At 40.2% G+C, this 23,554-nt stretch overlaps 1 protein-coding gene across 2 annotated transcripts in view; it reads right to left on the reverse strand.

The window, feature by feature from the left end:
* Window positions 1–23,554, reverse strand: part of ksr2 (kinase suppressor of ras 2) — a 96,142-nt gene that overhangs the window by 34,568 nt on the left and 38,020 nt on the right. For both annotated transcript variants that reach the window (XM_061071840.1, XM_061071841.1), the window contains exon 6: window positions 1,528–1,700. In XM_061071840.1, coding sequence (XP_060927823.1) covers window positions 1,528–1,700 — 173 coding nt within the window. The remainder of the gene's footprint in view (window positions 1–1,527; window positions 1,701–23,554) is intronic.

Consider the following 23,554-nt stretch of genomic DNA (forward strand, 5'->3'; position numbering starts at 1 on the left):
TTATGTGCCTGACAAACAAAGCAACAAAGCTGCAGGAAGAACATTGATCTGAGAAAGCTCCCGAGGATTTTCCCAAGTTTTGGTCCAATCTCCTGCTGTGAGCAGACATTTTCAAAACTGACTCTTCGGAAAACCAGCTGCAGATGCCATCATTATCACTACCATGTGACATCAGTTAGCCAAAAAACAATTTCTCCAGGTTAACGTTATATAACCGGACTTTATCAAAATTGAAATGTCCCTTCTGCACATTTGTCCCAAATGTTACAACAATCTGTTCACTCCTACATTGTAAATGTCAATGTATTAAAAATATATATTTATTTTTTATATAGTTTCACAGCATTTTCCCAGAAGATCAGAGGTCTACTCATCCATTGTTTCAAATAAAGAGGAGTTTTTAGTTTTTGTTGGCCAATCAGAGCACACAGGGTTTCAGACAGAGGCTGAAGAGAGGAGCAGCAGCAAATGGACAGTTTGAGGACAGTGTTGTACTTTCTGAACATTATAGCATGATAACGCAAATACAAATTATGATTATGTATATGAGCAGAATGTCCCTGTTAACCATTGATGAAGCTATTCATCACTAAAACTCTCTATAAATACAAACGTATTAGAAAGTGGTACTTATGCCTTTCTCCTGAAGTGTAATTGTACTGCTTCTCTAAATACACAGTCGTCATTTAAACACGGAGACTTTATGCCATGAACCGAGTGTTTTGTTTTCATCTCAACGTGTCTTTTTCAATAACCTACCTCCTTATTTCTGTGTCCTCTCAAATGCTGTGCAGTTATTCCATGTCATGCCTCCGCCAATAAATATGCACTGCTGCGTCCCACATACCAGTTTGTCAAGGTCTACAGCTATTCACACCGCAAAGTGACGGCCATACATCACTCCTTTCCTTGACACGACCTCCATTACTTTCTATTTTGTCTGCCTTCCCCCATCTCCTCCTTGTCTAATGGCTTCCGCAGTACGCTCGTAATGCATCGGCCAATCAGGCTGCTCGTGTGCAGCAACACACCACCTCCGGTCATTACGGCTCCCGGCTGATTGTTCATTTGTTGGGTTTTCGAACACAGAAGCACTTAAGTATATTTTTGACAGAAAGAATCATGGTGGTAAGAAAAGGTTATGGGTATGTGAGCGTAGGGTGAGGTGTTGTGCCCCGATGTCAGAGAAGACAAAAGACTGGGTTAGATTAGATTAATTCTTAGAAGGGGATGAGTTAAATACTGAGATGTTTTCCCACAGGGTCGGACGTCTTTGTCTTTGAAAAGATAAAACCAACAGATTTGGAGTTTTTTAAATCCCAGGATGAGGATTTCAACCCAGGACATTACTGCATTTGATGTTTTTGAGGCAGTGAGCACACTGTCATGGCAGAAATGAAACATCGCCTGAGAACTAAATAACCACACGTCAGAAGGGATTACAATATGAAAGAGATATATATTTAAAAAATCTCATTTCATAAATGCTTGAGCGTGAGCTCATTAAAAAGAGACGAGGTCACTTACTTGCAGAGGGTGTTTCGCCGTGGACGGGAGGCGTGGAGGGGATGAAGGTGGGGAAGAAGAAGGATCTCAGGGATCGCTCGGTGTGGAGCGGCGAGCGCTGCGTGGGCAGATTCTCACAGCTGCCCACGCTGCTGTGGATCTTAAGGTTCAAGGGCTTGGTCTTCTTCTTGGCTCTGAGGGAAACCAGACAAGGAAAACATTGATTAACAAACGAGTTTGAGCTCATCAAATTAGAGACGGAGAAAAAATAAGCTTTTTAAATTCTAATGGCATTAAAAAACCCACGATAAGTGTGAACATGTTTGCTTTTGTTCTTAGAATATGAGCTGTTTTACAAGGACATTACTTCAGACTGACGCGTCGCCTTCATTTGTTTGATTTCCAGATGCTTTCAGGCTCAGTTGAACTTTGGATAAACAGCTATTGTAACATTCTGGGACAAATGGTGAGAAATTACAGGAATGTGGCTCAGAATTTCTGCATCATCGACAAAAATGCCGCCTATTCCCTTGCTTTTTTTTTTTAAAGTATCAAATTACCCAAAACTCGCCCCAAAAATTCAACATTCACAACATCAGCGTCAACCATTTGGCTTCAGTGATGAAGGTGCCAGAGGTTTCAGTCGCAATCACACAGGAGAGGCACCAATTTCTCCACTCGCATCGATCCATATACATCGACCATTCTGCCACAATACATGTTGCATTCTGAATAAGTAGGAAAACCTTCTCTGCTCCACCATTAGCTATCATTATTATTATTATTCTCTCCTCCCACACACTGGATCCCCCTCAGCTGAACGCAGTGAGTTCACACAGAATCTCGAGGGGTATGGAAGTCGCCCCGGGGGAGAGAGCGGGGTGAGAGAGAGGTACTCCGAGAACAAGTTCTCCACAGTATCGTCATTCTTAACGTCTATTTAAACTCTTGATTTGTTATTGTAACTAGAGTCAGACCAACTTTTTTGTCATGATTGTATTTGTGTGTTTTTTTTAATACAGTGATTAAACTGTGAAATATGAATCCTCAATGATGTTTCTTTGTCATAAAGGTTTTATACCAATGTCAGATACTAATCGGGAATAAGGGGAATCCGGGGGGCATTTGACAATATTTTGGGGATTCACCACACAAAACACAGAGAGAGATAGTTTTTGTATTAGCTATGTGAACGCAGACAAATTTAAAAGACGGTCGCCACAAGGACCGTTTACCTGTGAGCAACCGAAAGCTCCTCATTTGTGATTGGTCAAACTAGAAACTGGAAATTCAGTTAATTTTGAACATTATTAAAAGCTCAAATACAACTAGGGCTACGTTGTAGCACTAACGGGCCCGAGCACACACGCGGTTTCAAGTCTGTTGCGGTAGGGGAAGAGAGAGCGTTCGATGACCATGTTTGCGCACAGGGGCAAGGATAAACGCTTCACTTCCTGTAGCCAGTAGGTGGCGCTGTGATTTTAAGTCATGTTGTCTTTGTAGATGTCATCACGTCGCGACTCTTGTCTTACATGTCTAGTTTGGACTAGATTGAACCAAATATGCCTGAGATACAGAAGCTTGTGTTTTGATGGCGTGTAATCAAACTTTGACGCCGGGCCAAGGTCACATGGTATGACGAAAAGTTAAAATTCCTATAACTTTAGATCTCCATCTTGTTGTGAAGACACTCATCTAACTTTTAAGTTGATCTGATGAAAGCCCTACGACAAGTATGTCAAAGTAAAAATGCGGAATATGGCCAAAATGGCCACCAAATCCAAAATGGCAAGCTTCCTGTCTGGTCTAGAAGAGACAAGAGACTTATTTCTTTGTCATGAAAAGACACATGTCCCTATCGATTTTAGTAGAAATAAGCCAATTGTAGTGCCGGGGCTGCTCTGAGGGGGCGCTAGTCAGTTATTTTCCCACGACCATTCCTTAAACCAGTCTGACAGCTTTCAGGGGGGGGCTGTTAATACACACATATAGTTTGAGGGAGGTTGAACCTCGAATACCGAAGTTACAGCGATTTTATGTGTCATGGCGAGTTGATCAACTTTGATGCCACGCCATTAATATGGCATTTGAAGAAAAGTCACAGTAATCTTATGCCTACATTATCAATCCCTTAAGACCCATTTGACACAGTTTGACATGATTGCGCAAAGTGGATGAGGAGGAATACTTCAAAGTGTAAGACGTACCAAAACAAGACATTTCCTGCTGCCACCAGGGGGCGCTGTGATTTTAAGTCACGATTCTTGTGTAGATGTCATCAAGCCGGGACTTTTGTCTTATGTGTCTAGTTTGAACTCGATTGAACAAAATATGTCCGACATACAGAAGTTCGTGTTTTGATGGCGTTTAATCAAACTTTGACGCCAGGCCACGGTCACACGCTCTGACAAAAGGTTGATCTTTTGATAACTTTAGTACTCCATCTTGTTATGATGAATTTTAAGTTGATTTGATGAAAGCTGTCTGACAAGTACATCAAATAAAAAATATGGAATATGGCCAGAATGGCCACTAAATCCAAAATGGCGGGCATCCTGTTGCGTTTTTCATAATGCACTGAGAGACTTTTTTGTGCATCTGGTCATGATACACAACGGCCCTCATTTTCTTGTGGATCGGTGAATGCTAAATGAGGGGCTTTTCCGTAGGTGGCGCTGTTGAGGTATTTTGCCACGCCCATTTCAAATTACTCCAGAATATGTCAATTTTCACCACTTTCTAATTTACTGCAAACTTTTCACTACGCTCAGAATAATCCTTACAATTTCAATAGGGCCTCTCACCTTTCGGTGCACGGGCCGAAAGGTGAGAGGTCTTAGATGAAAATGAAAAGTCTTAGAAGCTAATTCTTCTACTGACATTTTCGCCTCAGGACGGACCTCAGAGGATAAGATAATAGATCTTATTCCAGGTCCCGAGGAATCAATAACTTCATCTCATTTGTGGGTTAAGTATAATTCATGTGTTTGTGTGTGCTTGTTTGTAGGTGTGGTCCTTTCACATTATCTGGACTTGTCTTTCTCATGAGGACAAAAAACAAGTCCTCACAATAAATCATTGAATTGTTTTAAGGTTAAGTTAAATTTAGATTTAGGGTGTGGTTAGTAATAACAATTGTTGAAGTTCGAGAATGTCTCCAGGAAATTCATGCCAGTAAAAGGTATGTCCTCTGATGTCAAAAAAACTGGGTGTGTGTGTGTAATTATTATTATTAATTAGGGCTGGGCAAGTTAATATCCGCCAATTATTTTCTTTTTTCCTGTTCTGCAGCATTATTTTCTTTTGTCCTGTTCTGCAGCAGTCAGCAACAGACTTTCACAAAATAAAAGCCTGACTTTCACAATAAAACAATAAATAATCAAACCTGAGTGAATGCGAGATAAAATAATTAATCGAGTTAACTCATCACTTGAGTTACTCGAGTTAACTCCATTGAAACGAGTTAACTTGCCCAGCCCTATTATTAATATAAATATTAATAATAATAATACTTAAATAGTGTTTCCTCACATTGTGACTGTGGCAGCTAAACTAGTCAACCTAACACACCAGAAGTGACCGAAAACAAAAATAATGAAAAGTCTTAGAAGCTAATTGTTCTACTGACATTTTCGCCTCAGGACAGAATTCAGAGGATAAGATAATAGATCTAATTCCAGGTCCCTCTCAAAATTAACGAGATTATATGGTTATTAAAGAGATTTGCAAACTTTCAAAGTTTAAAATCTAATTTACAACCAGAATTGCTCAACCCTGGAAAGTACCAACTATAAAATACAATTTCTAAAATTTCTAGGGCTGCAAAGCAGCACTGGGCGGGCCGAGCACATGCATTTTGAAGCGTTGCATGCGTTTTGCCAGAAAAAAATAAATAATGACTGAGGAAATTTTGACACATAGAGCTGTTCAGGCTTTGACTCTGATCATGAGACAGAAGTTTGGTGGTGATAGGACAATGCACGGTGGAGTTATGACAACATCGTCTCCTTTGGCGAAGGATGAACCTTCGCCGTTGACACAGTTTGAGGAAATGTCCAAGTTCCTAGAGAGAAAGAGACGTGACCTTTGCAAGCATAAAGTTTCCTTTGATCTATGAAGACTGACACTGCAGGAGTGGAGTTGTTTGTTTACGGCTCAGCATCAAAGGATTCATGGTCCATGTATGTCCGGGTTACAGAACATCGTGTTTTAATGGCATGTAATCAAACTTTGATGCCACGCCACGGTCACACCGTGTGACGAAAAATCAATCCCTCAGTCAGTTTTTATCTCCATCTTGTTGTGATGACACTCATCTCAATTTGAAGTTGATCCAATGAAAGCTCTGGTACAAGTACATCAAAGTAAAAATGTGGACTAAGGCCAAAATGGCCACTAAATGCAAAATAGCAGGCTTCCTGTTTTGTTTTTCCAATTGCACCTAAGACTTTTTTGTTTGTCTGGTCATGATACACCTGTATATTGATTTTTGTGAAGACCGGTCAATGTGAAAACGTTCCAGGGGTCTCGGGGGGCACCGTTGAGCCATTTTGCGACGCCCATTGAAAATTCCTCCAGAATACGTACATTTTCACCACTTTCTAACTTTCTGCAAATTTTGGTACGAATTTGAGCATGGTAAAGCCCTCAAAATAGGGCCTCGCCTGACCTTTGATCAGTGCTCGGGCCCTAATAATAACAAGACGTCTTAAGCTGTCCCAGCTGCAACTCCACTCAGTGCGGCTATTTCTGCTGAGCCAATGACTTCTGCAGCCCTATCGGCCCTGTGTCTTGCAAAGGTTAAGTTAAATTTAGATTTAGGGTGAGGTTAGTAATAACAATGGTTGAAGTTCGAGAATGTCTCCAGGAAATTCATGCCAGTAAAAGGTTTGTCCTTTGATGTCACAATAACTGGGTGTGTGTGTGCGTAGGTGTGAGAAAACCAACACTTTTGTGTGGATATTCTTTTATGCAGATTAACCATATATGTAACATACGCTCGCATTTCATCTTCCAAAATGGCCAGTCTTGGACCCTTTCCACTTGTTCGTAAACAAGGCGTTGGCATCAGCTGCTGTGGCTCGTGTGTTTCTGAATAATCGCTTTAATCAGCAGGCGCCTCTTAAGAGAAACAAGTCTCACAAGTTTCTTCCAAGGAAACTGAAAATTAGGTTTCGATAAAAACAACTCTAAAAATAGTCCAGGAAATGAAATGTATTTTGTTTGAGACACACCTTGGATTCCTTCCATGCAGAAACTCCACGAAGCTGAGGGGGGGGGGCAACGAAATGATCCTGTAGAGTGACACACTGAGTTCCATGGAAGAGCACAACTTGCTAAATTGTAAAAATGCTAATGAATCATTTCCATGGAATTGATACAAAAAACACGTGCATTAATGCATTTTTTTACAAATTAATTGAAGAATCAATAAATGAATAGAGTATGTTGTATCGTCTATTTTTAGCAGCCGAGAGATGTCGATGATGGTGAAGTTGATGCTGAAATCTCCGCGGATCCAAAACTTGCTTGTATAGTTTAAAGTTTATTACACAAAAGTCTTACAGGTCAGGATGGACTCTAGAAATCCTGAGACATCCACACGCCAATAATGGAAGCCTGCGTTTGCAGGAGTCAAGCCCACATTTTATAGAGAGGTTGTGACCCAAGGCAAAACAATGTCCCAAATCTCGTGGTTCAGCAGGACATAACTGCATGTGTCTAAGCATATAATGTAAATTAAATAGTGTATTCATAAAGACATGCCTCATCTCTAATGATGATGTCCCATGTTCTATACTCATCCATTAACAGGTCAGAGATCACTCCCTAGAGGAGAGAACTAACTTTAAAATTAAAGCCCTCAAAAAGCCAATTAATTTGCCTGAATAATAATAATAATAATAATTAAAAATTCCTCCAGAATACGTAAATTTTCACCACTTTCTAACTTTCTGCAAATTTTGGTAAGAATTTGAGCATGTTAAAGCCCTCAAAAAGCCAATTCATTTGCCTGAATAATAATAATAATTAAAGCCCTCAAAAAGTTCTAACTTTCTGCAAATGTTGGTAAAAAGTTGAGCATGTTAAAGCCCTCAAAAAGCCAACTCATTTGCCTGAATAATAATAATAAAAATAAATATGATAGCAAAAAGACAGTATCAAAATAAAATAAAATTTCTAGGGCTGCAAAGCAGAACTGGGCGGGCCCGAGCACATGCATTTTGAAGCGTTGCATGCGTTTTGCCTGAAAATAATAATAAAAACAAAGATTCCTTTGATATTTGACCGGTTCAGCATCAAAGGATTCATGGTCAATGTATGTACAGGACAATGTGTTTTAATGGCCAGAACATCGTGTTTTCATGGCGTGTAATCAAATTTGACGCAAAGCCACGGTCACACTGTATCACTAAAAAAAAATCTGTCAGTCAGTTTTTATCTCCATCTTGTTGTGATGACACTCATCTCAATTTGAAGTTGATCCGATGAAAACCCTGGTACAAGTACATCAAAGTAAAAATGTGGAATATGGCCAAAATGGCCACTTTGATGTACTTGTACTTATTCTTATTATTATTCAGGCAAATGAATTGGCTTTTTGAGGGCTTTAATTAGGGCCCGAGCACTGATCAAAGGTCAGGGAGGTCCCTATTGTTATTGTAAGGATTATTTATTCTTCTTCTTCTTCTTCTTCTTCTTCTTCTTCAGGCAAATTAATTGGCTTTTTGAGGGCTTTAACATGCTCAACTTCTTACCAAAATTTGCAGAAAGTTAGAGAGTGGTGAAAATGTATGTATTCTTAAGGAATTTTCAATGGGCGTCGCAAAATGGCTCAACGGTACCCCCGAGACCCCTGGAACGTGTTCACATTGACCGGTCTTCACAAAAATCGATATACAGGTGTATCATGACCAGACAAACAAAAAAGTCTTTAGGTGCAATTGGAAAAACACAACAGGAAGCCTGCTTTTTTGCATTTAGTGGCCATTTTGGCCATATTCCACATTTTTTCTTTGATGTACTTGTACCAGGGTTTTCATCGGATCAACTTCAAATTGAGATGAGTGTCATCACAACAAGATGGAGGTAAAAACTGACTGACGGATTTTTTTTTAATCGCACGGTGTGACCGTGGCGTGAAGTGGCGCCTTGTTTAGGCGTTGTTGGCTTCAATTTAACTTTTGGAGACTGAATTGGAAGTCTTCCTCATCTGAATGCCTATGTGTCCTTGGGCAAGATACTGAACCCCGAATTGCCCCTGATAGAAAAGTGCTGCCCATAGATGCACCGTCATTTTACCCCTTGCTCCTATATTCACTCATGTGGAAAAAGTATTACAGTAGGATGAACAATAACCTGCAAAACCTCAGCTGCTGCCGATTTAATTATTCAAAACTACAAAACAGTACCTTAAAATAAAATTAAGGTTTGTGGTGTTTTTTCAAAATTGATTCATGTTTCATATACTGTCTTAAATGTTCTTTATCTCCTTTCCTGCACAGGTTGACAGCAGACTAGTTGCTGCTGTGAGGACACTGGCAAAATAAGAAAACACTGGATTTACAAACAGCATGGATGGAGAGGGGGAGGGGGGACCCTGGTCCAGAACCTCTGTGTCAAGTGAGTGTTAATATTTCTTCTTGTAAAGTCAAGCAATGACAACAAAGAGACAAAAAACCACATGAATATCCAATTGAATAAGATTACTGTGACTTTTCGTCAAACACAGTATTAATGGCGTGGCATCAAAGTTCATCAACTCGCCGTGAAACACGAAATTGCTGCAACTTCCGTGTTCATGGTTCTATCTCACTCAAACTACATGTGGGTAACCAGAGCCACCCCCTGAAGATATTCATATAGTTTAAAGAAATGGGCGTGGCAAAAAAAATGACTAGAATGAATAGAGAGCAGCCCCGGCACTACGATTGGCCGACATGTACAAAAATCGATTATGGCATGTGTCTTTTCATAACTAACAAAAAAGTCTCTTGGATTGATATGTTAGACCAAACAGGAAGCCCGCCATTTTGGATTTAGTGGCCATTTTGACCATATTCCACATTTTTACTTTGACATACTTGTCTCAGGGCTTTCATCAGATCAACTCCAAATTTAGATGAGTGTCATCAAAACAAGATGGAGATAAAAACTGACTCAGGGATTGATTTTTAGTCACACCATGTGACCGTGGCATGGCTTCAAAGTTCATCAACTCGCCGTGAAACACGAAATGCTGTAACTTCAGTGTTCATGGTTCTATCTCATTCAAACTACATGTGTGCGTTAACATCCCCCCCCGAAGATATTCATATGGTTTGATGACATCTACACAGAAATTATGACTTGAAATCACAGCGCCAACTGCTGCCTACAGGAAGTGAAGCGTTTATCCTTGCCGCACAGCGCAAAACGCATGCAACGCGGAGACGTGCGCATGGTCATCGATCGCTCTCTCCCCCGACCGCAACAGGCTTCAACGTGCGGGTGCTCGGACCCGCAAGTGCTACAATGTAGCCCTAGTTATTATTAGGGCCCGAGCACCGAATGGTGAGAGGCCCTATTGAAACTGTAAGGATTTTTCTTATTATTATTTCCCTTTGGGGGAGTTTTTCAGGGTATAGACATGCTCAAAAAGTTATGAAATTTGGCAGGAAATTCAAGACCTACGGATATTTTACTATACTGGAGTAATTTGAAATGGGCGTGGCAAAATGGCTCAACAGCGCCCCATGGAAAGCACCTCCTAGGTTTCCCTTTGACCGATCTTCACGAAAAATTGATACACAGGTGTATAATGTTCAGACGCACAAAAAAGTCAAGGAGCATTATGAAAAACGCAACAGGATGCCCGCCATTTTGGATTTAGTGGCCATTTTGGCCATATTCCACATTTTTACTTTGACGTACTTGTCCCAGGGCTTTCATCAGATCAACTTAAAATGTAGATGAGTGTCATCACAACAAGATGGAGAAAAAAGCAAGTTATCAAAATATCAACTTTTCGTCACACCGTGTGACCGTGGCGTGGTGTCAAAGTTTGATTAAAAGCCATCAAAACACGAGCTTCTGTATCTCTTTTTGTCATGGACACCACTGTAACATTTTTCTGCACAACCACAACCACAGCCTGCGGATATGACGGCACCCACATGACACACTGCTGTTTCCTGTAATAACATATGAAAGGGATCTCAGCGATCAGGATACTGGGCGAGGCTGGGTGTGGCATTCATGGACCACCGCCAGGAAGAAGAAAACCAAGCGCTGACAGGGTGGTGAAGGCAGACGCGATGATTGGACAGATAATCACCCGAGATAACACCAAGTCATTTTAAATACATGTGTTGTTAAGCATTTCCACTTCGAGCAAATGATGGATTTAACGTTTCTAATTTGTCCTCGATGCTAATTTACAACATTACTGTCAGTTTTTTTTACAAATTGTTGGATGTTATTCTTCCAAGTGTAAAATGAGCATCTTGAGAACACATGAATTATACTGACAGGCTTATCAGAGCAGTGATGGAATAATAACTGTGATACTGGAAGGATCATTCGCAGGAACTGATTCAACAGTAGTTAAGTAATAATTTCTCATATTCACAAAACCTGCACAATTAATCTGTATAATTGCAGCAGTTAAAAAAATATATAAAGACACCTTAAGTCACATTCCATTAATTGTATCTATACCTAGAAGGATTTAATTGAAATTAAAATTTAGTTGCTTTTTTAAAACTTTATTATGTATTAATGAAGAATTTTACAAATAATATCTTTAATGAATACGACTCATTTCAGAGGATTATGCAATATGTTATAATTATGATTATAGTATAACATGTCTGCCAATAAATCTGGACAAAGCTGAGGCATTACAGTATAACACCTAACACCTGGGTCGGTTCTGTCCCTGATTTTTGGCAGGAGCTTGTAAATTACTTTTTTTCATGTCAGATCTCAAGCCACCAGTTATTTCCCATAATCCCCGGCTTCTGTTTTCTGCTTCCTTTTGGGAGACCTGTCACTTCTGATCGCAGGTTTGGATAATTAAGCTCGAAAGCGCAATTTGTCTCTGTCAGCTACTCGTGCAACTTGTTGAAGCAAACTTTTGTGTATTATCCGCCTGAAAGTACACAGAGCCCCAATGTGGTGGAGAGGAGACTATGAACCAAGTGAAGTGAGAGAGGAAAACTCACTTGTATCTTAAAGAACATTTCAAAATGATTTACTTGTCCTCTAATGCAGAGGTTTTCAACAGGGGGTCCGCACATTTTTGGTTGAGACAATTTTTTATATTTTTTAAGAATTTTTTATTTAAAAAAAATATATATATATATTTTCCAACCAATTTTTCCAACAAATTTAAATGTCTTTCAATACACATTAACATGCATCCGACATATTGTGAGGCTGATATGACCCTCTGCCTGACAACCTCCATCCGTCCAAGGTTAGATAAATTGTGTGCTACCCATCAGGGTCCGACATCTCACTAATGTGGGAGTATGTGTGCCATCCATAGATGGCTTGAGGATTCACTGTATCTCTTCTACATATATGGTCCCTGCTCCATCTCTCCAGCAGATTGGGGGTCCTTGGCTTGAAAAACGTTGGAGACCCCTGCTCAAATGGGCTCAAAACAGCAGTCAGGTATTAAGAAGCCAGATTAGTGGGTTATCAATCACTGCGGTTACATGTGTCCGATTGGAACCCGATTTCTGGCGTTGTCCGGTTTCAATCGAAGATCCTTGTCATGTAACTCCACAAATCTAGATTTCTTGTGTCCGACTGAAGTCGGATAACCACCCCCAGATAAGTAGATCGGATTTGCCTGTATATCGGACAACGCGCGCATGTAACTCTGGAAGCTAGACAACAACTGGAGATGACGTCTTTGCGCATGCTTGAGATCCTGAAAATGAAAAGTCTTAGAAGCTAAATTCATGCCAGTAAAAGGTATGTCCTCTGATGTAAAAAAAACTGTGTGCGTAGGTGTGTAATTATTATTATTAATATTAATATTAATATTAATATTAATATTAATAATAATAATAATAATAATTAAATAGTGTTTCCTCACATTGTGACTGTGGCAGCTAAACTAGTCAACCTAACACAACAGAAGTGACCGAAAACAAAACATAATGAAAAGTCCTAGAAACTAATTCTTCTACTGACATTTTCGCCTCAGGACGGGCTTCAGAGGATAAGATAATAGATCTTATTCCAGGTCCCTCTCAAAATTAACAAGATTGTATGGTTATTAAAGAGATTTGTATTTTATACCAAGTATAAAATACAATTTCTAGGGCTGCAAATCAGCACTGGCCGGGCCGAGCACATGCATTTTGAAGCGTTGCATGCGTTTTGCCAGAAAAAAATAAATAATGACTGAGGAAATTTTGACACATAGAGCTGTTCAGGCTTTGACTCTGATCATGAGACAGAAGTTTGGTGGTGATAGGACAATGCACGGTGGAGTTATGACAACATCGTCTCCTTTGGCGAAGGATGAACCTTCGCCGTTGACACAGTTTGAGGAAATGTCCAAGTTCCTAGAGAGAAAGAGACGTGACCTTTGCAAGCATAAAGTTTCCTTTGATCTATGAAGACTGACACTGCAGGAGTGGAGTTGTTTGTTTACGGCTCAGCATCAAAGGATTTATGGTCCATGTATGTCCGGGTTACAGAACATCGTGTTTTAATGGCATCTAATCAAACTTTGACGCCACGCCACGGTCACACCGTGTGACGAAAAATCAATCCCTCAGTCAGTTTTTATCTCCATCTTGTTGTGATGACACTCATCTCAATTTGAAGTTGATCCAATGAAAGCTCTGGTACAAGTACATCAAAGTAAAAATGTGGACTAAGGCCAAAATGGCCACTAAATGCAAAATAGCAGGCTTCCTGTTTTTCCAATTGCACCTAAGACTTTTTTGTTTGTCTGGTCATGATACACCTGTATATTGATTTTTGTGAAGACCGGTCAATGTGAAAACGTTCCAGGGGTCTCGGGGGGCACCGTTGAGCCATTTTGCGACGCCCATTGAAAATTCCTCCAGAATACGTACATTTTCACCACTTTCTAACTTTCTGCAAATTTTGGTACGAATTTGAGCATGGTAAAGCCCTCAAAATAGGGCCTCGCCTGACCTTTGATCAGTGCTCGGGCCCTAATAATAACAAGACGTCTTAAGCTGTCCCAGCTGCAACTCCACTCAGTGCGGCTATTTCTGCTGAGCCAATGACTTCTGCAGCCCTATCGGCCCTGTGTCTTGCAAAGGTTAAGTTAAATTTAGATTTAGGGTGAGGTTAGTAATAACAATGGTTGAAGTTCGAGAATGTCTCCAGGAAATTCATGCCAGTAAAAGGTATGTCCTTTGATGTCACAATAACTGGGTGTGTGTGTGTGCGTAGGTGTGAGAAAACCAACACTTTTGTGTGGATATTCTTTTATGCAGATTAACCATATATGTAACATACGCTCGCATTTCATCTTCCAAAATGGCCAGTCTTGGACCCTTTCCACTTGTTCGTAAACAAGGCGTTGGCATCAGCTGCTGTGGCTCGTGTGTTTCTGAATAATCGCTTTAATCAGCAGGCGCCTCTTAAGAGAAACAAGTCTCACAAGTTTCTTCCAAGGAAACTGAAAATTAGGTTTCGATAAAAACAACTCTAAAAATAGTCCAGGAAATGAAATGTATTTTGTTTGAGACACACCTTGGATTCCTTCCATGCAGAAACTCCACGAAGCTGAGGGGGGGGGGGGGGCAACGAAATGATCCTGTAGAGCAGGGATGCCAGGGTGAAATTGGACAGGGGGCCAGATTTTTTCAAGCAAGACCTCAGGGGGCCGGATTACACTTTCGGACTGAAAAGGCCAAACACTGACTCAACACATGGATAGGTAGGTTATTTGAAATTATTCATGAAGGCCTACACATCAATAAGAAATTGCATCGGCACCAAAATAGCCTCACAATGAGGCCTAAAATTACATAGCCTAAAGCAGGAGACAGTTACCCTCTAAAAACGTTACATTTTCCTATCCATGCAAGTAGCCTACATTTATAAATTAGAAATGCAACAAAATAGACTAGGTGCCAACAAAACACATTTCCTATAAATAACACAAGTGTAAACTGTTAATTACTTTTATTATATTTATTGAAGGCTTGCACATGAAAACAAGTCAATGCAAAATAACGCCAATTAAAAGAAGGCCAGGCCAAGTAGGCCTAAACGAGTCACAGAAAGAAAGCGCCAGAATAAAGTAGTCCAACATTAGACCATGTGATTGAATATCCAGTAGGAATTAGTAAAACAAAACGGTTCTTGAAAAAATAGGCAAATATGAGCTATCTAAAAACTAAATTGGCTCAATAACAGATGAGGCACATTAACTTTGCCAGTCATCACCAGTCACCAACCCATATTTCCACACACCCATGTGCCTTTATGGCACTAGCCTGGCTATCAGTCAACCCCAGCCCCTTTTATTCCCTCCCCCCCATATCACACTGGAAATTATAAAATATATCATACTCTCTGTATATTCTTTGTATACATAAGTCTATATACACATATTTATACATGTGTACATGTTATAATTACTATTATTATATCACTATTACTATTATTAGTATATATACTGTTGCTGCCATTATTACTATATACTGCTTTTATATTGGTATAATTACTATCATATATAAATATATATTATGTTATATTATATACTATATATACTGTACTATTCTTATATACTGTCTAACAATAACATTACCATCTGTTTTTTATTCTTTCTACCTCAATATTTTTTATTTTATTCTATTGTATTGTATTTTTGTATTTTATTGTATTCAAATGTACCGGCTGCTATGACAACTTAATTTCCCTTCGGAAAGTAATCTATCTATCTATCTATCTATCTATCTATCTATCTATCTATCTATCTATCTATCTATCTATCTATCTATCTATCTATCTATCTATCTATCTATCTATCTATCTATCTATCTATCTATCTATCTATCAACACTCGTCTTCTCCCTCCACTTCCTCATTCACCCCTGACACGCCAACGAACCAGCCAATGAGAGCCTGTCATCCCACACAGCCATTGGTCAAGAACTGTCACATGTCCGACCCCGACCTATTCACAGACACTCAGGACATCTCAGTACTTATTCAACACGGTGTACTTAGCGGAACATTCATAACAACCACATATCAAGCAGTCAAACAGAACAGAACTCAACTATCAGTTCGTTACAATATGTATTAAAATAAAACGAACCTTCGTGTGTATCTCGACATTTGGAGAATACGGCTTGCTGTTTCTGTAGCGATGATGCTAGCTCGTTTAGCTTTTGAGTCCGGAGTTGCCCTGTGTACTCGCCGTATTTCTCGGCGTGGGTCTCGTAGTGTCGTTTGATGTTGTACTCCTTTAGTACAGCCACTTGTTGACGACAGATAAGACACACGGGTTTGCCTCCTACTTCCCAAAAGAAATAATTTTCTCTCCATCTATCCTGAAAGATGCGAGCTTCAGTGTCGACCTTCCTCTTCTTTGACAACATCTCGATCAGCACTACCGGCGCTGCTGCAGCTGAGGCGGGCAGCAGCAACAGACCGACTAACGGAGTCCACCGAAAATTTTAATTTTTTTTTTTTTTTTTAATTCCATCAAAATTAAAATTAAATTAAAATTTATATTCTCCCCTTATCACCCTCGGGCCGGATGTGATGTACAGTCGGGCCGGGTCCGGCCCGCGGGCCGTAACCCTGGCATCACTGCTGTAGAGTGACACACTGAGTTCCATGGAAGAGCACAACTTGCTAAATTGTAAAAATGCTAATGAATCATTTCCATGGAATTGATACAAAAAACACCTGCATTAATGCATTTTTTTACAAATTAATTGAAGAATCAATAAATGAATAGAGTATGTTGTATCGTCTATTTTTAGCAGCCGAGAGATGTCGATGATGGTGAAGTTGATGCTGAAATCTCCGCGGATCCAAAACTTGCTTGTATAGTTTAAAGTTTATTACACAAAAGTCTTACAGGTCAGGATGGACTCTAGAAATCCTGAGACATCCACACGCCAATAATGGAAGCCTGCGTTTGCAGGAGTCAAGCCCACATTTTATAGAGAGGTTGTGACCCAAGGCAAAACAATGTCCCAAATCTCGTGGTTCAGCAGGACATAACTGCATGTGTCTAAGCATATAATGTAAATTAAATAGTGTATTCATAAAGACATGCCTCATCTCTAATGATGATGTCCCATGTTCTATACTCATCCATTAACAGGTCAGAGATCACTCCCTAGAGGAGAGAACTAACTTTAAAATTAAAGCCCTCAAAAAGCCATTTCATTTGCCTGAATAATAATAATAATAATAATTAAAAATTCCTCCAGAATACGTAAATTTTCACCACTTTCTAACTTTCTGCAAATTTTGGTAAGAATTTGAGCATGTTAAAGCCCTCAAAAAGCCAATTCATTTGCCTGAATAATAATAATAATTAAAGCCCTCAAAAAGTTCTAACTTTCTGCAAATGTTGGTAAAAAGTTGAGCATGTTAAAGCCCTCAAAAAGCCAACTCATTTGCCTGAATAATAATAATAAAAATAAATATGATAGCAAAAATACAGTATCAAAATAAAATAAAATTTCTAGGGCTGCAAAGCAGAACTGGGTGGGCCCGAGCACATGCATTTTTAAGCGTTGCATGCGTTTTGCCTGAAAATAATAATAAAAACAAAGATTCCTTTGATATTTGACCGGCTCAGCATCAAAGGATTCATGGTCGATGTATGTACAGGACAATGTGTTTTAATGGCCAGAACATCGTGTTTTCATGGCGTGTAATCAAATTTGACGCCAAGCCACGGTCACACTGTGTCACTAAAAAAAAATCTGTCAGTCAGTTTTTATCTCCATCTTGTTGTGATGACACTCATCTCAATTTGAAGTTGATCCGATGAAAACCCTGGTACAAGTACATCAAAGTAAAAATGTGGAATATGGCCAAAATGGCCACTTTGATGTACTTGTACTTATTCTTATTATTATTCGGGCAAATGAATTGGCTTTTTGAGGGCTTTAATTAGGGCCCGAGCACTGATCAAAGGTCAGGGAGGTCCCTATTGTTATTGTAAGGATTATTTATTCTTCTTCTTCTTCTTCTTCAGGCAAATTAATTGGCTTTTTGAGGGCTTTAACATGCTCAACTTCTTACCAAAATTTGCAGAAAGTTAGAAAGTGGTGAAAATGTATGTATTCTTAAGGAATTTTCAATGGGCGTCGCAAAATGGCTCAACGGTACCCCCGAGACCCCTGGAACGTGTTCACATTGACCGGTCTTCACAAAAATCGATATACAGGTGTATCATGACCAGACAAACAAAAAAGTCTTTAGGTGCAATTGGAAAAACACAACAGGAAGCCTGCTTTTTTGCATTTAGTGGCCATTTTGGCCATATTCCACATTTTTTCTTTGATGTACTTGTACCAGGGTTTTCATCGGATCAACTTCAAATTGAGATGAGTGTCATCACAACAAGATGGAGATAAAAACTGACTGACGGATTTTTTTTTAATCGCACGGTGTGACCGTGGCGTGAAGTGGCGCCTTGTTTAGGCGTTGTTGGCTTCAATTTAACTTTTGGAGACTGAATTGGAAGTCTTCCTCATCTGAATGCCTATGTGTCCTTGGGCAAGATACTGAACCCCGAATTGCCCCTGATAGAAAAGTGCTGCCCATAGATGCACCGTCATTTTACCCCTTGCTCCTATATTCACTCATGTGGAAAAAGTATTACAGTAGGATGAACAATAACCTGCAAAACCTCAGCTGCTGCCGATTTAATTATTCAAAACTACAAAACAGTACCTTAAAATAAAATTAAGGTTTGTGGTGTTTTTTCAAAATTGATTCATGTTTCATATACTGTCTTAAATGTTCTTTATCTCCTTTCCTGCACAGGTTGACAGCAGACTAGTTGCTGCTGTGAGGACACTGGCAAAATAAGAAAACACTGGATTTACAAACAGCATGGATGGAGAGGGGGAGGGGGGGACCCTGGTCCAGAACCTCTGTGTCAAGTGAGTGTTAATATTTCTTCTTGTAAAGTCAAGCAATGACAACAAAGAGACAAAAAACCACATGAATATCCAATTGAATAAGATTACTGTGACTTTTCGTCAAACACAGTATTAATGGCGTGGCATCAAAGTTCATCAACTCGCCGTGAAACACGAAATTGCTGTAACTTCCGTGTTCATGGTTCTATCTCACTCAAACTACATGTGGGTAAACAGAGCCACCCCCTGAAGATATTCATATAGTTTAAAGAAATGGGCGTGGCAAAAAAAATGACTAGAATGAATAGAGAGCAGCCCCGGCACTACGATTGGCCGACATGTACAAAAATCGATTATGGCATGTGTCTTTTCATAACTAACAAAAAAGTCTCTTGGATTGATATGTTAGACCAAACAGGAAGCCCGCCATTTTGGATTTAGTGGCCATTTTGACCATATTCCACATTTTTACTTTGACATACTTGTCTCAGGGCTTTCATCAGATCAACTCCAAATTTAGATGAGTGTCATCAAAACAAGATGGAGATAAAAACTGACTCAGGGATTGATTTTTAGTCACACCATGTGACCGTGGCATGGCTTCAAAGTTCATCAACTCGGTGTGAAACACGAAATGCTGTAACTTCAGTGTTCATGGTTCTATCTCACTCAAACTACATGTGTGCGTTAACATCCCCCCCCGAAGATATTCATATGGTTTGATGACATCTACACAGAAATTATGACTTGAAATCACAGCGCCCACTGCTGCCTACAGGAAGTGAAGCGTTTATCCTTGCCGCACAGCGCAAAACGCATGCAACGCGGAGACGTGCGCATGGCCATCGATCGCTCTCTCCCCCGACCGCAACAGGCTTCAACGTGCGGGTGCTCGGACCCGCAAGTGCTACAATGTAGCCCTAGTTATTATTAGGGCCCGAGCACCGAATGGTGAGAGGCCCTATTGAAACTGTAAGGATTTTTCTTATTATTATTTCCCTTTGGGGGAGTTTTTCAGGGTATAGACATGCTCAAAAAGTTATGAAATTTGGCAGGAAATTCAAGACCTACGGATATTTTACTATACTGGAGTAATTTGAAATGGGCGTGGCAAAATGGCTCAACAGCGCCCCATGGAAAGCAGCTCCTAGGTTTCCCTTTGACCGATCTTCACGAAAAATTGATACACAGGTGTATAATGTTCAGACGCACAAAAAAGTCAAGGAGCATTATGAAAAACGCAACAGGATGCCCGCCATTTTGGATTTAGTGGCCATTTTGGCCATATTCCACATTTTTACTTTGACGTACTTGTCCCAGGGCTTTCATCAGATCAACTTAAAATGTAGATGAGTGTCATCACAACAAGATGGAGAAAAAAGCAAGTTATCAAAATATCAACTTTTCGTCACACCGTGTGACCGTGGCGTGGTGTCAAAGTTTGATTAAAAGCCATCAAAACACGAGCTTCTGTATCTCTTTTTGTCATGGACACCACTGTAACATTTTTCTGCACAACCACAACCACAGCCTGCGGATATGACGGCACCCACATGACACACTGCTGTTTCCTGTAATAACATATGAAAGGGATCTCAGCGATCAGGATACTGGGCGAGGCTGGGTGTGGCATTCATGGACCACCGCCAGGAAGAAGAAAACCAAGCGCTGACAGGGTGGTGAAGGCAGACGCGATGATTGGACAGATAATCACCCGAGATAACACCAAGTCATTTTAAATACATGTGTTGTTAAGCATTTCCACTTCGAGCAAATGATGGATTTAACGTTTCTAATTTGTCCTCGATGCTAATTTACAACATTACTGTCAGTTTTTTTTACAAATTGTTGGATGTTATTCTTCCAAGTGTAAAATGAGCATCTTGAGAACACATGAATTATACTGACAGGCTTATCAGAGCAGTGATGGAATAATAACTGTGATACTGGAAGGATCATTCGCAGGAACTGATTCAACAGTAGTTAAGTAATAATTTCTCATATTCACAAAACCTGCACAATTAATCTGTATAATTGCAGCAGTTAAAAAAATATATAAAGACACCTTAAGTCACATTCCATTAATTGTATCTATACCTAGAAGGATTTAATTGAAATTAAAATTTAGTTGCTTTTTTAAAACTTTATTATGTATTAATGAAGAATTTTACAAATAATATCTTTAATGAATACGACTCATTTCAGAGGATTATGCAATATGTTATAATTATGATTATAGTATAACATGTCTGCCAATAAATCTGGACAAAGCTGAGGCATTACAGTATAACACCTAACACCTGGGTCGGTTCTGTCCCTGATTTTTGGCAGGAGCTTGTAAATTACTTTTTTTCATGTCAGATCTCAAGCCACCAGTTATTTCCCATAATCCCCGGCTTCTGTTTTCTGCTTCCTTTTGGGAGACCTGTCACTTCTGATCGCAGGTTTGGATAATTAAGCTCGAAAGCGCAATTTGTCTCTGTCAGCTACTCGTGCAACTTGTTGAAGCAAACTTTTGTGTATTATCCGCCTGAAAGTACACAGAGCCCCAATGTGGTGGAGAGGAGACTATGAACCAAGTGAAGTGAGAGAGGAAAACTCACTTGTATCTTAAAGAACATTTCAAAATGATTTACTTGTCCTCTAATGCAGAGGTTTTCAACAGGGGGTCCGCACATTTTTGGTTGAGACAATTTTTTATATTTTTTAAGAATTTTTTATTAAAAAAAAATATATATATATATTTTCCAACCAATTTTTCCAACAAATTTAAATGTCTTTCAATACACATTAACATGCATCCGACATATTGTGAGGCTGATATGACCCTCTGCCTGACAACCTCCATCCGTCCAAGGTTAGATAAATTGTGTGCTACCCATCAGGGTCCGACATCTCACTAATGTGGGAGTATGTGTGCCATCCATAGATGGCTTGAGGATTCACTGTATCTCTTCTACATATATGGTCCCTGCTCCATCTCTCCAGCAGATTGGGGGTCCTTGGCTTGAAAAACGTTGGAGACCCCTGCTCAAATGGGCTCAAAACAGCAGTCAGGTATTAAGAAGCCAGATTAGTGGGTTATCAATCACTGCGGTTACATGTGTCCGATTGGAACCCGATTTCTGGCGTTGTCGCGTTTCAATCGAAGATCCTTGTCATGTAACTCCACAAATCTAGATTTCTTGTGTCCGACTGAAGTCGGATAACCACCCCCAGATAAGTAGATCGGATTTGCCTGTATATCGGACAACGCGCGCATGTAACTCTGGAAGCTAGACAACAACTGGAGATGACGTCTTTGCGCATGCTTGAGATCCTGCCCCCCCCCCCCCTCCCTCCCTCCCTCCCTGGCCGTGATCCGGAAGTCGACAGTTAGATAAAATGTCGCTGCCCGGTGCCGGCCGGCAAAAACAAACAAACAAACCATTCTAATCAAATGCGCCGTTCGCATTCGCAGTACTCCTAGAGTAAACATGCACAACATCATGTAGAGGGACGTAGCTTCACCTTGCTCTCCGTTCGTCATCTTTCTCGCATGCTGAGTTGAAGGCTGTTGTTGTTTTTTGTTGGTAGTCACCACTAGCTGTAATGAAAACAGCGCCACCTATCGTAGCGGGGTATAAAATGCTTTCGGACAAGAGTCGGATTTCTCAGTGCCATGTACCCTGAGATAGAGCAGTTAACCCCCCATGGATAGAGAAACCGGGCTTCAGCCGAAATCGGGTTTATGCCATCATGTAAACGTAGAGAATGTCAGGTTTTGGGATCCTTCTCCAGTTAACCTATCCCAGGATTCAAACTTTTAAACGTACTTATCAGGCTTCAACTCAACTGGACAGCCCACGGTACATGTTAAGAAACTAAGATGCAGAAAAACTTTCTTGTCATGACCAACTGCAGCTCTGTTGCTATGCAGCAGCGTTTAAAGCAGAATAAGATGCAGACCAGTCTCCGTCTGGTTCGGCCGTCACAGTCGACGCAGAAATGAATCGGTTCTGTGCTTGAACTTTGAGTTTCTACACATTGAGTTTCTCTAACGCTGGAAATCCTGACAGGTTTTCTAGTATCACAAAGACAGATCATTATTACAGGATCTGTACTCGGACAGAGTTTAGAGAAGGACCTGGAACAAACCGAAGGACACCACATGAAATACAGAAGGAATGACTCTGTAAACTTTTTAATTCCCTGCAGGATGTCTGACGGGGTCGATGTTTTTAACGCTCCAGGCGAACATGAGGTGACTTTGTGATGATCGCTGGGAAAATAAAGACCCTCTGTTGTCTCACGTCAGAGAAATAATCCACTTACTGTTAATTAACTCCCAGTAAATGATTTATGCAGAAGTGAGATTCAGTCAGACGGATCTGATCAGGGCTCTAACTTGTTTCTTTCCCCAATTTCCTTCTCCTCTCAGTCTTAATTGGTTAACCTCAAACTTAGTAAGTGAATCATATTGACAGGAGTTTAGCTCACACTCAGGGCCCCCCTCCCAGGGCCTCACCTCCACACCTCGGCCCCCACTGGGAATTTGATGTGTGCGAACGTGAAGCGGTTCGAATCAGGTTCACACGTCGGGCACCAAGTCAGTTCAAAGGGGGGAAAGGGGGACGCTCGATGATTGCCTATCAACATCTGACCAGTGAGCGACCTGAGCACGAGTATATGTTCTGTACAGGTGAAGAAATGGAGGCCAAGACACATCAGGAGCAAGCAAGACGGGGAAAATAAATAAAGACGACAGAGGGCAGAGGAAGTAAAGATTCAATTATTTCCAACCAACAGCCGTTAACATGACTGAATGTCACATTAATGTGTTCACTTTGTTTTCACCTCGAGGTGAAACACAACGGTCTGACTGCTGTTGAAATTACTTTTGTTGAAATATGGTAAATTATTGTTTTTTGTTTAGTGATTGATTGATCACATATCTTTTACGC

This window comes from Limanda limanda, chromosome 5 (genome assembly GCF_963576545.1).
Source record: "Limanda limanda chromosome 5, fLimLim1.1, whole genome shotgun sequence".
Lineage (NCBI taxonomy): Eukaryota > Metazoa > Chordata > Actinopteri > Pleuronectiformes > Pleuronectidae > Limanda > Limanda limanda.